The 12,513-nt window shown below is 49.9% G+C and overlaps 1 protein-coding gene across 4 annotated transcripts in view; it reads left to right on the top strand.

The window, feature by feature from the left end:
- enah (ENAH actin regulator) overlaps positions 1-12,179 on the top strand; it is a 97,157-nt gene extending 84,978 nt beyond the window's left edge. For all 4 annotated transcript variants that reach the window (XM_070849152.1, XM_070849155.1, XM_070849153.1 and 1 more), the window contains 8 exons: positions 3,445-3,782; positions 4,353-4,495; positions 4,846-4,894; positions 5,811-5,862; positions 6,113-6,179; positions 10,006-10,090; positions 10,847-10,904; positions 11,688-12,179. In XM_070849152.1, coding sequence (XP_070705253.1) covers positions 3,445-3,782; positions 4,353-4,495; positions 4,846-4,894; positions 5,811-5,862; positions 6,113-6,179; positions 10,006-10,090; positions 10,847-10,904; positions 11,688-11,725 — 830 coding nt within the window. In that variant the 3' untranslated portion in view covers positions 11,726-12,179. The remainder of the gene's footprint in view (positions 1-3,444; positions 3,783-4,352; positions 4,496-4,845; positions 4,895-5,810; positions 5,863-6,112; positions 6,180-10,005; positions 10,091-10,846; positions 10,905-11,687) is intronic.
- Positions 12,180-12,513: the final 334 nt, after the last annotated feature.

Here is a 12,513-nt window from a genome sequence, read left to right as displayed (position 1 = left end):
GCTCTCTCAGGCGATTCCCTCCCCAGGACAGGAGCTGCTGTGGTGACTCAGAGTGACTCAGTGGTGACTCAGGGTGACTCAGAGTGACTCAGAGTGACTCAGGGTGACTCAGGGTGACTCTGTGGTGACTCAGTGTGACTCAGAGTGACTCAGGGTGACTCAGGGTGACTCAGGGTGATCCTATGGTGACTCAGAGTGACTTAGGGTGACTCTGTGGTGACTCTATGGTGACTCTGTGGTGACTCAGGGTGACTCAGGGTGACTCAGGGTGACTCTATGGTGACTCTATGGTGACTCTATGGTGACTCAGGGTGACTCTATGGTGACTCAGGGTGACTCAGTGTGACTTAGGGTGACTCTATGGTGACTCAGGGTGACTCTATGGTGACTCTATGGTGACTCTATGGTGACTCAGGGTGACTCTATGGTGACTCAGGGTGACTCAGTGTGACTTAGGGTGACTCTGTGGTGACTCAGAGTGATTCAGTGGTGACTCAGGGTGACTCTATGGTGACTCTATGGTGACTCAGGGTGACTCAGTGTGACTTAGGGTGACTCTGTGGTGACTCAGAGTGATTCAGTGGTGACTCAGGGTGACTCAGTGTGACTTAGGGTGACTCTGTGGTGACTCAGAGTGATTCAGTGGTGACTCAGGGTGACTCTATGGTGACTCAGGGTGACTCAGGGTGACTCTATGGTGACTCTATGGTGACTCAGGGTGACTCAGTGTGACTTAGGGTGACTCTATGGTGACTCAGGGTGACTCAGGGTGACTCTATGGTGACTCAGGGTGACTCAGGGTGACTCTATGGTGACTCAGGGTGACTCAGGGTGACTCAGGGTGACTCTGTGGTGACTCAGAGTGACTCAGTGGTGACTCAGGGTGACTCTATGGTGACTCAGGGTGACTCAGGGTGACTCTATGGTGACTCAGGGTGACTCTATGGTGACTCTATGGTGACTCAGGGTGACTCAGTGTGACTTAGGGTGACTCTATGGTGACTCAGGGTGACTCAGGGTGACTCTATGGTGACTCAGGGTGACTCAGGGTGACTCTATGGTGACTCTATGGTGACTCTATGGTGACTCAGGGTGACTCTATGGTGACTCAGGGTGACTCTATGGTGACTCAGGGTGACTATGGTGACTCAGGGTGACTCTATGGTGACTCAGGGTGACTATGGTGACTCAGGGTGACTCTATGGTGACTCAGGGTGACTATGGTGACTCAGGGTGACTATGGTGACTCAGGGTGACTCTATGGTGACTCAGGGTGACTATGGTGACTCAGGGTGACTCTATGGTGACTCAGGGTGACTATGGTGACTCAGGGTGACTATGGTGACTCAGGGTGACTCTATGGTGACTCAGGGTGACTATGGTGACTCAGGGTGACTCTATGGTGACTCAGGGTGACTCTGTGGTGACTCAGGGTGACTGTGGGTACCTCCTGGTGCAGTGGTCATTACTTTGTCAGTCTCAAACTGCATGTGTGCCCAAGTACTTGATGTACTTGACAGGTCTGTCTGTCTGTCTCTCTGTCTGTGTGTCTCTCTCTATCTCTCCCTCTGTCTGTCTGTCTCTCTCTGTCTGTCTCTCTCGCTCTCTCTCTCTCTCCCTCTTTCTGTCTGTCTGTCTCTCTCTCTCTCTCTCTCCCTCTCCCTCTGTCTGTCTGTCTCACAGATCACTGTCTGTCTCCACGATAGTAATGTAAACAGACGTGGATTTGGCCTTTTTAAGGTGGGGGGTGTCAGACTGTCCCTGCAGACTCTCCTGCTGCTTATTTATTGCAATGATCACATCAGCAAACATTTCAAAATGATTTCAGGAATGTTTTACGTGATAAAGATGAGTCCTGCTGTTCCTGCTTCGGACTTTCACTGTTTTAAACCAAAGGATCAGACGAGCAGCACTTCTGTGGAAACACACCATTGGCCACAGGCGGCTGGTGTTCCTGTGACCTTTGACCTGAGATCATCAATGTGCCGCTTTAACGTGGTCACATTCCACTAGAGTACGCCGATCATGGGCCGAGGTCTGTGATGAGCGGTGGGATTACTATCCTGTGATCATCAGATGTGGAGGAAACATCTAGTTTGTAGTTGTAGATTACGATGTAATCATCTGTCTCTGCCAACTGCTTTTGGCCTAAGTACGACTCACTTCCTCTGTTAACTGTACGTGTTATTCTGAGTGTGTCATTGCGTGTGTGTGTCTGTGTGTGTGTCATTGCACCAAAATGTATGTTTCATCGATGCTCACCATCCCTGCTGCACTTATTGGAATGTGTAGCTTCCACAGTGAGTGTTCATCCCCTAATGATTGTGAGTTCCTGTAGTGGAATGGACGTGTCTAACTGGGCTCTTTCTCACGATGTCCTGCCTGCTCACTACAGCTGCATGGTGATGAATCAGGTTTTTGTGATGTGATGCTGCATGCTGTCATTCCTAACGTGTGTTCATGGCATGCACCAGTGCTGCACTACATTCAGTGACGGTGGTGATGATGGAACGTGACAGAGCCGTACTCAGGCTGAAGCTTTATCTACACAGTAATGGCGCGTTTCCACTAGTACCTACTCAGCTCGACTTGACTCGACTCGACACGGTTTGGTTGCGTTTCCACCAGCGCTAGTACCAGGTACCAGGTACTATTTTAGTACCTCCTCGGCCGGAGTTCCAAGCGAGCTGACAATGCGACGTCACCAGACTGCAGGTCACTGATTGGCCACGGACTGACGTCACTGGATGAGTCATGAGAGTGACTCGTTCACAAGAATCAGACCCGCCATTTTTAAAACCCTGGAAACAGACCGGGCGTTTTTATTATTTCTGTGAACAAGGTAAACAGATACACACAAACCAAACGCTCCATGTCCTTAGTTGTGTTTGTTTGTGCCGCATACAAATTACGCCACTGGAGTTTCGGCCCGCCTTGCTATGACGACCCCACCCACTTTGAGGTGGTACGCTACTGTAATGGAAACGCAACCAAACCGAGTTGAGTCGAGTCGAGTCGAGTCGAGCCGAGTCGAGCCGAGTAGAGCTGAGTAGGTACTAGTGGAAACGCGCCATAAGGCTTTGGCAGGTTTGTCCAATACAACAACAGAGCTATAGGCGCGACTGGATGGACACAGGAAGACAAAGAAGTGCATTATTTTCCAAATGTGAAGTGGATCTGTGCTGAAGATAGAGCATAGAGTTAGTGGGCTAGTTTAGTCCTGGACTAAGCCTGGTTCAATCTAGAAAGGTTTCTGTCATCAGAGATGAGCAGCGAGCAGGCAGACCCTGCATCAGATTTCAGACGGACGATGAAAATGCTCCGTCAGTCCAAACTGAACCTGAATCAGCACATTTTTGCTCTGTAAAGGTTTCACAGTCTAAACTTAATTTCCCATCCCTGTGTCTTGGCCCACCCCCACCCTCTCTCCCCTCCTCTCAACAGAAGTGGTGCAGACCCCGGGTTTGACCACCCTTACCCCTCCCCCACCTCCACCACTGCCACCTGGCTCCACTGTGACCTCCGTGCCCGCCACCCCAGCCGCCGCCACCCCCACCACACCGGCCGGCCACCCTCCCCCGCCCCCACCTCCCCCGCTCCCTCCTACACTGACTCCAGGCGGGACCCCCCCTCCTCCACCAGGTCCACCCCCTCCTCCCGGAGCACCACCCCCTCCCCCGGCGCCCCCCCTTCCTGCTGGACTGTTCTCTCCTGCGGAGGACCGCCCCCTCTCAGGTCTGGCCGCCGCCCTCGCCGGAGCCAAGCTGCGCAAAGTGCCAAGGGTGAGCGCTCAGTTGGTTATTTGATCAGTAGAAGGCTTGACAGCCCGTGTGTGTGTGTGTGTGTGTGTGTGTCACAGATCATCATATCTGAGCCACACAGGCTGGAGGACATTAAGGAACACAGTGTGTGTGTGTGAGTGTCCTAATGGTTGCTCACACACACACTTTCTGGTTTCCCGCTCACCTGAAATCTTCTCTAATAATCCTCTGTTAATCAGGAAAAGAGTGACTGTATAGAAACACTGTGGATACACTCACAGAGCCACTGTCACTGTGACACACACACACACACACACACACTCATTCCACGTTCACGCATGATCACATTCACACATTCACCATCTGTCACTTCTCATCCCAGAGTCAGGAGGGGTTCATGTGAAATGCCAACAGCCCCCCCTGTTGAAACACATCATGCAGATTAACCAATCACAAACTGGACAGAAACACGTTTCAGTGCAGACGGCCGCTGTTCTCATATCAGTTTCACTGCTGGTGTTGTTCTCTAATCCTCCCTCTGACTGCTCTGTACGTTTGTGTCTCACAAGCCTTGTTCTCGTGTCCCCTCAGAGTGACGATGCTGGGGCAGCTCTAGCAGCAGCCATGTTAGGGGCTGGAGGGGCCGCGGGGGCCAAATCTGAAGCCAGAGGCAACGGGCCCCTGGCTGGAGGAGGAGGGCTTATGGAGGAGATGAGTGCCCTGTTGGCCAGGAGGTAGAGTCACATCACATGTCGCTGTTAGCTTGTGTTTGCAGTCCATATCAGCCCACTGCTGCATTCCATGAATGTCAGGAACAGAAAAAGTCTACACTGTTGTTGGGAAGGGGAGGGAGCTGTCATGTTACTCCTGCCCCCCTCACCTTTTCTTTGGGCACTCAGTGACAATACTGTCAGCCTGCTAATAGAGGGAGAATCCTCCGTTAACTCTGTGCTCTGAAGGATCCGTTGGGGTGGATCTGAATGACAGGCTCGACTCCCAGGAGCTGTGCCTGAATGTGCTCATGTTGAAAAAGGCTGCTTGCTGTTACTGAGCATTAAAGTGTGCCTGGCTTTGTGCCTTACAGAAGAAGAATTGCAGAGAAGGGCTCATCACCTGAACCTGACCAGAGATCAGTAAGTATCTGCAGAGCCGCGCTGTCTTCGTGTCCATCATGTCTGCATTCTGATTTAGGTCCAGAAGGTCAGTAGTGACCGTGCAGCGCTGCATCACACAGTACACACAGGGTGTGATACACACAGGGTGTCCTCAGTGTGTGTGTGTGTGTCTGCCCTACATTCACCACGTTCCTGTCTGAAATGAATGATTCAGTGCTTCATCCAGGAGATGGTGTGAACACATTCCAGTCTTCTCTAGAGCCAGGCCTTTATTAGAAGCAGGCTAATATTGGCCTTCACTCGTCACTGTATTGTATCACATCCCACCGTTTCTGATCGGCTCCCTTTTCAATTTGCCTCAGCCTCCGTCACCACTCTGTTGCTCTGGGCTTCTCTCGTCTAACAGACATGCTGTTTTCATTTGCTAATTAGTTCTGTTCGCTTCCACTTTGCTGTTTTTGTAATCAGCTTTACGCTAACATCAGTGAAGCTGAACTCTCACTCACAGATTGTTCACCAGAAGCCTCTGAGCGGCTCAGAGGCTTCTGGTGAAATATCCACAGGAAGTGTTGACTGAATCTTAAGGATTAAACTGCTAAACTTATTCATTGCACATCTTCTGGTTTTTGAAATATATGTATAGATAGATGGGCGGACATTATTTCACCTTTTATTATTTATGTATGAGGGACATTTAGAGCTCACACGTTTCAAGTTCAAGTTTCAAGTTTAAACACAGCTGATGTGGAATAACTTCAGGTCGGTCTTTAGTCTGATTTAGTTTGTAGTTTATTCAGTTTGTGCTGTCTTCAAAATGTCTGTCTTTAATTAAAGCAGTGACACCAAACTCTCCCTGAGCTTCTGCAGCAGGTCCTCTGGGACCCTCAGAGTGGGACCGTCTTTCACCTTTGAACCTTGTCTGTCTGTCCAACAGGATGAGGGCGACATCAACACAACCCCTAAAATGTCTGCCTGTAGCACACCAGGTGAGTGTCAGCGGGGGCCAGCGCCACAGTCTGAAGCCTCAGCACATTAATGAGCATGTTCCTCACACAGAGGAGCAGGATCAGAGCTAGTGTTCATCCAGTGACACATCCCCTCAGGCTCCACAGCTGGAGGATGACTAGTTTTTTATGATCATCACAGGAGAACCTACACACCTGAACTTCATGCCTCTGTGTGGTAAGAGGAGTTTGGGTTTCACATATCTGCTGTATTCTTGCTTTGTTCCTGCAGACATGCCCAGGAAGCCATGGGAGAGAACCAACACCATGAACGGTAGCAAATCTCCCGTGATCGGAAGGTACAGTATGGCCCCGCCTCTGTTGGAGGTGCTGCCTCAGTTATTGTCTTCTGTTGGACTGAAAGTACATTTTATATGCTAAAATGGCTAGCAGCGATGCTACTAAACTCCATTTTCCCAGTTAAAGACACCATGGGGGAATATTAAAGCATTAGCATCAGCTAGCTTTAGCATGGCGCACCGCTGGCTAACATCACTAAAGCTTACGTCGCCTTCATGTGCACGTTGGATGTACTTAAAGCTGAGGTGTCTGTGTGCCAGTGAAGAAGAACAGGCGAAGCTAAGCAGGTATCAAGGCCACAGGTCTTCTGGATGCTGTCAGCCATTTTGGTTGGCTAATGCGTCACAACCACACGTGCTTCGTACAGACATTCTACACTGTGGTTTCCCCAGTTACACTGCTAGCTTTGGGTGACTCCCAGCTGTTAACATCTATGTGATTTTCCATCTCCAGAGGACACAAATGTACCACTAGCCCAGCGAGACACATGGTCGTTAGGTTCCTTTAAAGGCATGGTCTGTAGCGCTGATCCTACACAGACATGGACACCTGGAAGCTGCTCACACAGTTATAGGTAGCACAGGAAGTCCAATCAGGGCCTCATCAAGCCACTTCTGTGTGTTACCAGATAGTTTCTAATAACAATTTGACGTCCAGATCCAGCTGTGGTGAGAAGTTAAGACCATGAAAGGTCCTTAGTGTGAGGTGACCAGGCGGGGACTGTTCACAGAGAGGTCCAGAGCTGTCATTTGTAAAGTCAGTGTCTCTGCTGCTCACACAGACGAGAGTCTCCGTGGAGAAATCCCATTGGAGCAGACCCCTCCAGCAGGTAGAGAGAAAAGCCTTGGAGCCTTTGAGAAGCCTCTCCTAGAAACAATGCCTTCCTTCTCTTCATCAGGGTTTGCTGTGATGGTTGTGGATGTTTTGGGGAGGGGTTATTTTCAAATGCTTGAGTGAACCCTTTGGAATGAATCCTGTGTTGTCATGGTGTTCTTATCCAAGTTTACCAACCTGCAGGGCCAGCTCTGCTCCCCTCTTATTGGTATGTCTGATGTGTCCCGTGGTGTTCTCTCAACCTGTCTGTCTACTCGTTGCTTTTGCATGCTGCTGCTCGCTGCCTGCAAAGGTCCTCTCTTCTTTCTTTGAAACATGGGAATCCCTGTGTATGCGTTCCATGCGTCACAGCCCCCCTATCATCCACACAGACATGAAGATGAGTGTCCGCCCAGCGCTCACGGGACTTGTTATCACTGTGAGCCAGAACAGATGCAGCAGGCTCTCACAGATAAGGCCTGAGTGTGTGTGTGTGTGTGTGTGTGTGTGTGTGTGTGTGTGTTGATTGCAGCTTATTAAAAGTGACTTTAATACGTGACCCTGAGAGAACAGGTGAAACAGACCTGTTAGACCACATGATCTGGACTCCGTACTAAAATCTAAATAGACATCAGTGTTACACTTTGTCATGTGATTGTAGCTAATGATGCTGGTGTGTCATTTGGTTAAAAAAGGTCCCTGGCATCCATCCAGCGTGTGGCAGTGAGCAGTGGTCTCTGCAGTGGCTCTGTGCCAAACTGCTGTTAAAGTGTCTTTGACGTGCACATCAGCCTGAACAAATCCATGAACGCAGTAATTCCCCGTTCGGACAGTGTTGGAGACAGTGTAGAGACAGTGTAGACAGTACAGAGACAGTGTTGGAGACAGTGTAGAGACAGTGCAGAGACAGTGTTGGAGACAGTGTAGAGACAGTGTAGAGACAGTGTTGGAGACAGTGTAGAGACAGTGTAGAGACAGTGTTGGAGACAGTGTAGAGACAGTGCAGAGACAGTGTTGGAGACAGTGTAGAGACAGTGTTGGAGACAGTGTTGGAGACAGTGTAGAGACAGTGTAGAGACAGTGTTGGAGACAGTGTAGAGACAGTGTAGAGACAGTGTTGGAGACAGTGCAGAGACAGTGTTGGAGACAGTGCAGAGACAGTGTTGGAGACAGTGTAGAGACAGTGTTGGAGATAGCGTAGAGACAGTGCAGAGACAGTGTTGGAGACAGTGTAGAGACAGTGTTGGAGATAACGTAGAGACAGTGTAGAGACAGTGTGGAAGACAGTGTAGAGACTGTTGGAGACAGTGTAGAGACAGTGTAGAGACAGTGTAGAGATAGTGTTGGAGACAGTGTAGAGACAGTGTTGGAGATAGCGTAGAGACAGTGTAGAGACAGTGTAGGAGACAGTGTTGGAGACAGTGCAAGAGACAGTGTAGAGACAGTGTAGAGACAGTGTTGGAGACAGTGTAGAGACAGTGTTGGGGACAGTGTAGAGACAGTGTTGGAGATAGCGTAGAGACAGTGTAGAGACAGTGTAGAGACAGTGCAGAGACAGTGTTGGAGACAGTGCAGAGACAGTGTTGGAGACAGTGTAGAGACAGTGTAGAGACAGTGTTGGAGACAGTGTAGAGACAGTGTTGGGGACAGTGTAGAGACAGTGCAGAGACAGTGTAGAGACAGTGTGGAGACAGTGTTGGAGACAGTGTAGAGACAGTGTTGGAGACAGTGTGGAGACAGTGTAGAGACAGTGTGGAGACAGTGTTGGAGACAGTGTGGAGACAGTGTTGGAGACAGTGTAGAGACAGTGTGGAGACAGTGTGGAGACAGTGTTGGAGACAGTGTAGAGACAGTGTAGAGACAGTGTAGAGACAGTGTTGGAGACAGTGTAGAGACAGTGTGGAGACAGTGTTGGAGACAGTGTTGGAGACAGTGTAGAGACAGTGTAGAGACAGTGCTGGAGACAGTGTAGAGACAGTGCTGGAGACAGTGTAGAGACAGTGCTGGAGACAGTGTGGAGACAGTGCAGAGACAACATGTACAGAACTGAGTTTCTGATCCCCCCCTTTTGACCCCTCTGTTTCTTTTGTTCTGCTCCACATGCTCCATATTATCTCAACACCAGAAGCACTCTGACAATCATAACTCAAGCACCACAAACTTGACCTCCATGTTCAATATTCCGTATTTCCAACCCAGAGCCACTAAATGACCCACAGCTCTTTTCCTTTTCCTTCACCTCTTGTTTCACCTGTTCTGAACGTGATCGGCTGCTCTGAGTTTTACTTGGTGATTATCACATACGGGTAGGGAGCAGCTCTTCTTCCTGACTCCTCGCTGGTCTTCAGACATGGGAGAAGAAGAAAAGGTCTCACTGATGGATGGACTTGAACTGAAAGCAGCTGTTAAGCTGTTTCCAGATAATGTGGGCTGTCTCTGTGAGGAACATTTGAACAGACACTGCTGCCCTGTAGGAGAACATGTGTGCAGTCAGTATTAACTTTCACAGATTGCTGCTGAGACTTCTGTGTGTGTGTGTGTTTACATGCATGTCTAGGTGAGTGCATTACTCCAAATGTGTGTGTGCATGCTATGACCAGGGTTTGGTTTCTAACTCTAGTTTTGGCAGCAGACTGTTCAACTGGACCAACACATGCATTCAACAGATTCTACCATCAGATGAGACAGCAGCAAACCAAGTGCAGTGAGGACACAGCCTTCTGGGATGTGACGATGCTTTACAGCAGACAGTCATTTGACTTTCCGCTGACGTGAACAGAAAAGTGTAAATCAAAGCTGCCAAAATCTGAGTAGCTCAGCCTGCTGGTGTGTGACGGCGGCAGACGTCACTACTGCTGGTGCTCGTATGAAGTCAGACGCTGTGGTTTGGGGGAACTTATTGAATCCTAAATGTCTACATGTCTTTGTGTTGGTATTTGGGATTTTCCACCTCACTCCAGGCTCCTTTTCTGTCTGCTGAGTTTAACTGAGGTCCTCTGTCTCTCCTCACAGACCTAAATCCACTCTGACACCCACTGCATCCTTAAGTGCCAACGGTGTGCCAACAGAAGCTGTTGACTATGACAGACTGAAACAGGTAAGAGAACACATTCAGTGATGATTCTCACTGATCACAAAGTCTGAAACACTACTTCTGATTTGTTTGCTGCTGATATGCTGCACAAAGCACAGACATGGGGGGTAGATACTAAATATCATGGACATGTGATTCTTCTTCAAGACAGCGAGGTCAAACTTGTCTGATATCCAAACACAGACATGATGGTGGGATGCTGTGTGTCTTGTTTGGTCTCTGACTCTGACAGGGGGGGCTTCATTGGTCAGGCTGGTTTTATTCAGAGCGGCGGGGCAGCCATGTCACCAGTAGAGCAGTGTGGGTGGGAGCAGCGGGCTGTCCTGTTAGCAGTCAGCTCCTCCCTCCTCCCTCTGTGAATGAGCCACATAGATAAGTACAGGCTATCTGGCCCCACAACGGGGAGGGAGGGGGAGACACATGACACCCTACAAGCCCACTGCTACACCCACCTTCATTCAGTGGGACGTGGAGGCAAAAGAGTGTAGCTCAGACCTCAGAGCTGCTGGCACAGCCTGGCCCTAATCTCACAGGGACGGCCCACACATGGATTAGCCTCCTTGGGGGGAACACACAGAATCTCCCTCTGCCAGTCGGCACTTCCTCCACCTAACACCCAGCCACACAAGGGCTGTCTGTTAGCATCTCCTCTTCGTGTTGTGGGACAGTCCACGTAGGGCGCTGAGGGTGGGAATGAGAGCTGCTGGGGGGGGGCCTCTCTGTTGTATGAAAGGTGACCATGTTGTGTTTGTTTTTTAGGATATTCTGGATGAGATGAGGAAGGAGCTGTCGAAGCTAAAAGAGGAGCTCATTGATGGTAAATCTCTTTAAAACTGTGTTCTCCATCCACACACACACACACACACACACACAGTGGACATGGGCTGAGGACAGGAAGTGGAATTACACACTGTACATACTCTGGGTCTGTATTATGAGGAGTCAAACTGCAGCAGTGGGGTGTGGCCCCCCATGCTGGTCCCACCAGTGTCCTGTGACACCTCAGTCGCTGTGCGTGTGGATCTGCTGTTCACATGAAGTAACAAAACACACCTTTGAAAATAGCGTTGCCCTCAGTGATGCAGCCGATGATCGGGAGGAACTCACCTGGATTACAGAGTAGGGACCTGGCCCAGGGCCCCAGACCCTCAACAGCCCCAGAGGCCCCCTGGGTTCAGTGTGTAGCAGGTTGTTTGTTGTAATCTGATTACCTCCACTGAAGAGCATGTGTTGGTCTGTAAACTCTGTGGGATGTCTGTACTGCTACCATTCACCCTAACATTTAAAACATATCTGATCATCGGACTGCTCGTGTTTCCTCCCCAGCACATTTATTTTTAGAGGTGCCGCTGCAGATCTCAGCATTTACCTTGGAATCATGGCCAAAACTATGGAAACAGAGGCTGCGTCGTAATAAGCCTGAATCTTGAGAGTGATGAACCATCATCCAGTCTGTCTCCACCACTCCAAGGGGGGGGGCACACAGTCTCAGCCCAGTGGCTGGTGCAGTAATGTGCTCTGGACACGTGGGGCCGACTAGCAGCCCTTCACAGATGGAGCTGAGTGCAGGTCAAAAATAACTCTCTCTTTGTGTCCTCAGCAATCAGGGAGGAACTGGGCAAGTCCAGCACAGCGTAGAGGGTCCAGACTCCCTCCTCAACATCTACAGCCACATGACCCAACAGACATGCCAGTACAGCAGCGGGAATCCCAGAAGGGTAGACGGCGGTGATGACAATAATCCCATTAATACTGACGGAGGACATTGTTTGGGGTGGTGGTGGGAGGCTGGTAACACGCCGAATCCCTGCCCCACCCCACCCCCCTCCCCCGGCTGAGGACATCACATCCTGGAGGACAGTCCTTGCTCTGAAAGAGAAGCAGACGTCTTTAAGCAAAGATGGTTTCTCTCCTTTTGTCCCATAATATCAAGAAAACCCAAAACTGAACTCTTGGATGATACCATATTAACCTTTGGTGCACGGGTGACGTTCACAATCAGAACTATTGGGGGGCACGTTTTATTACGAGACAGGAAGAGGGTGGGGGTGCAAAATAAAACTCTTTTTCCCATAATGCCATAGGGGTAGCGTGTGTGTGTGTGTGTGTGTGTGTGTGTGTGTGTGTGGGGGGGGGGGGGCTGACAGTCTCTGGGGAGGTCCACCACTGCAGGACACTGTAAAGTTTGTCTTCCTCAAATACTATTTTTACCTGAATATGTACAAAAGAGAGAAATACACAGATCCGATCTAGAGAAGTATCTGTGAGCGTGTGTGGCCACAGCAGGTAGCTCAGTGATCCCTTCTTTACACAGGACACTCCCTCGTCTGTCTCCCTGTCTGTGCCCCCCCCCCCGAGGACAGCGCTCATTGTAGCTCTCTACCAAACCTCATCTGTTAACAAAGTGCTGATCTGCTAATACTCGT

The sequence above is a fragment of the Pempheris klunzingeri genome, chromosome 18 (genome assembly GCF_042242105.1).
Source record: "Pempheris klunzingeri isolate RE-2024b chromosome 18, fPemKlu1.hap1, whole genome shotgun sequence".
Taxonomy (NCBI): domain Eukaryota; kingdom Metazoa; phylum Chordata; class Actinopteri; order Acropomatiformes; family Pempheridae; genus Pempheris; species Pempheris klunzingeri.
The sequence above is the reverse complement of the archived record's forward strand: the minus strand, read 5'-3'. Positions and strand labels throughout refer to the sequence as shown.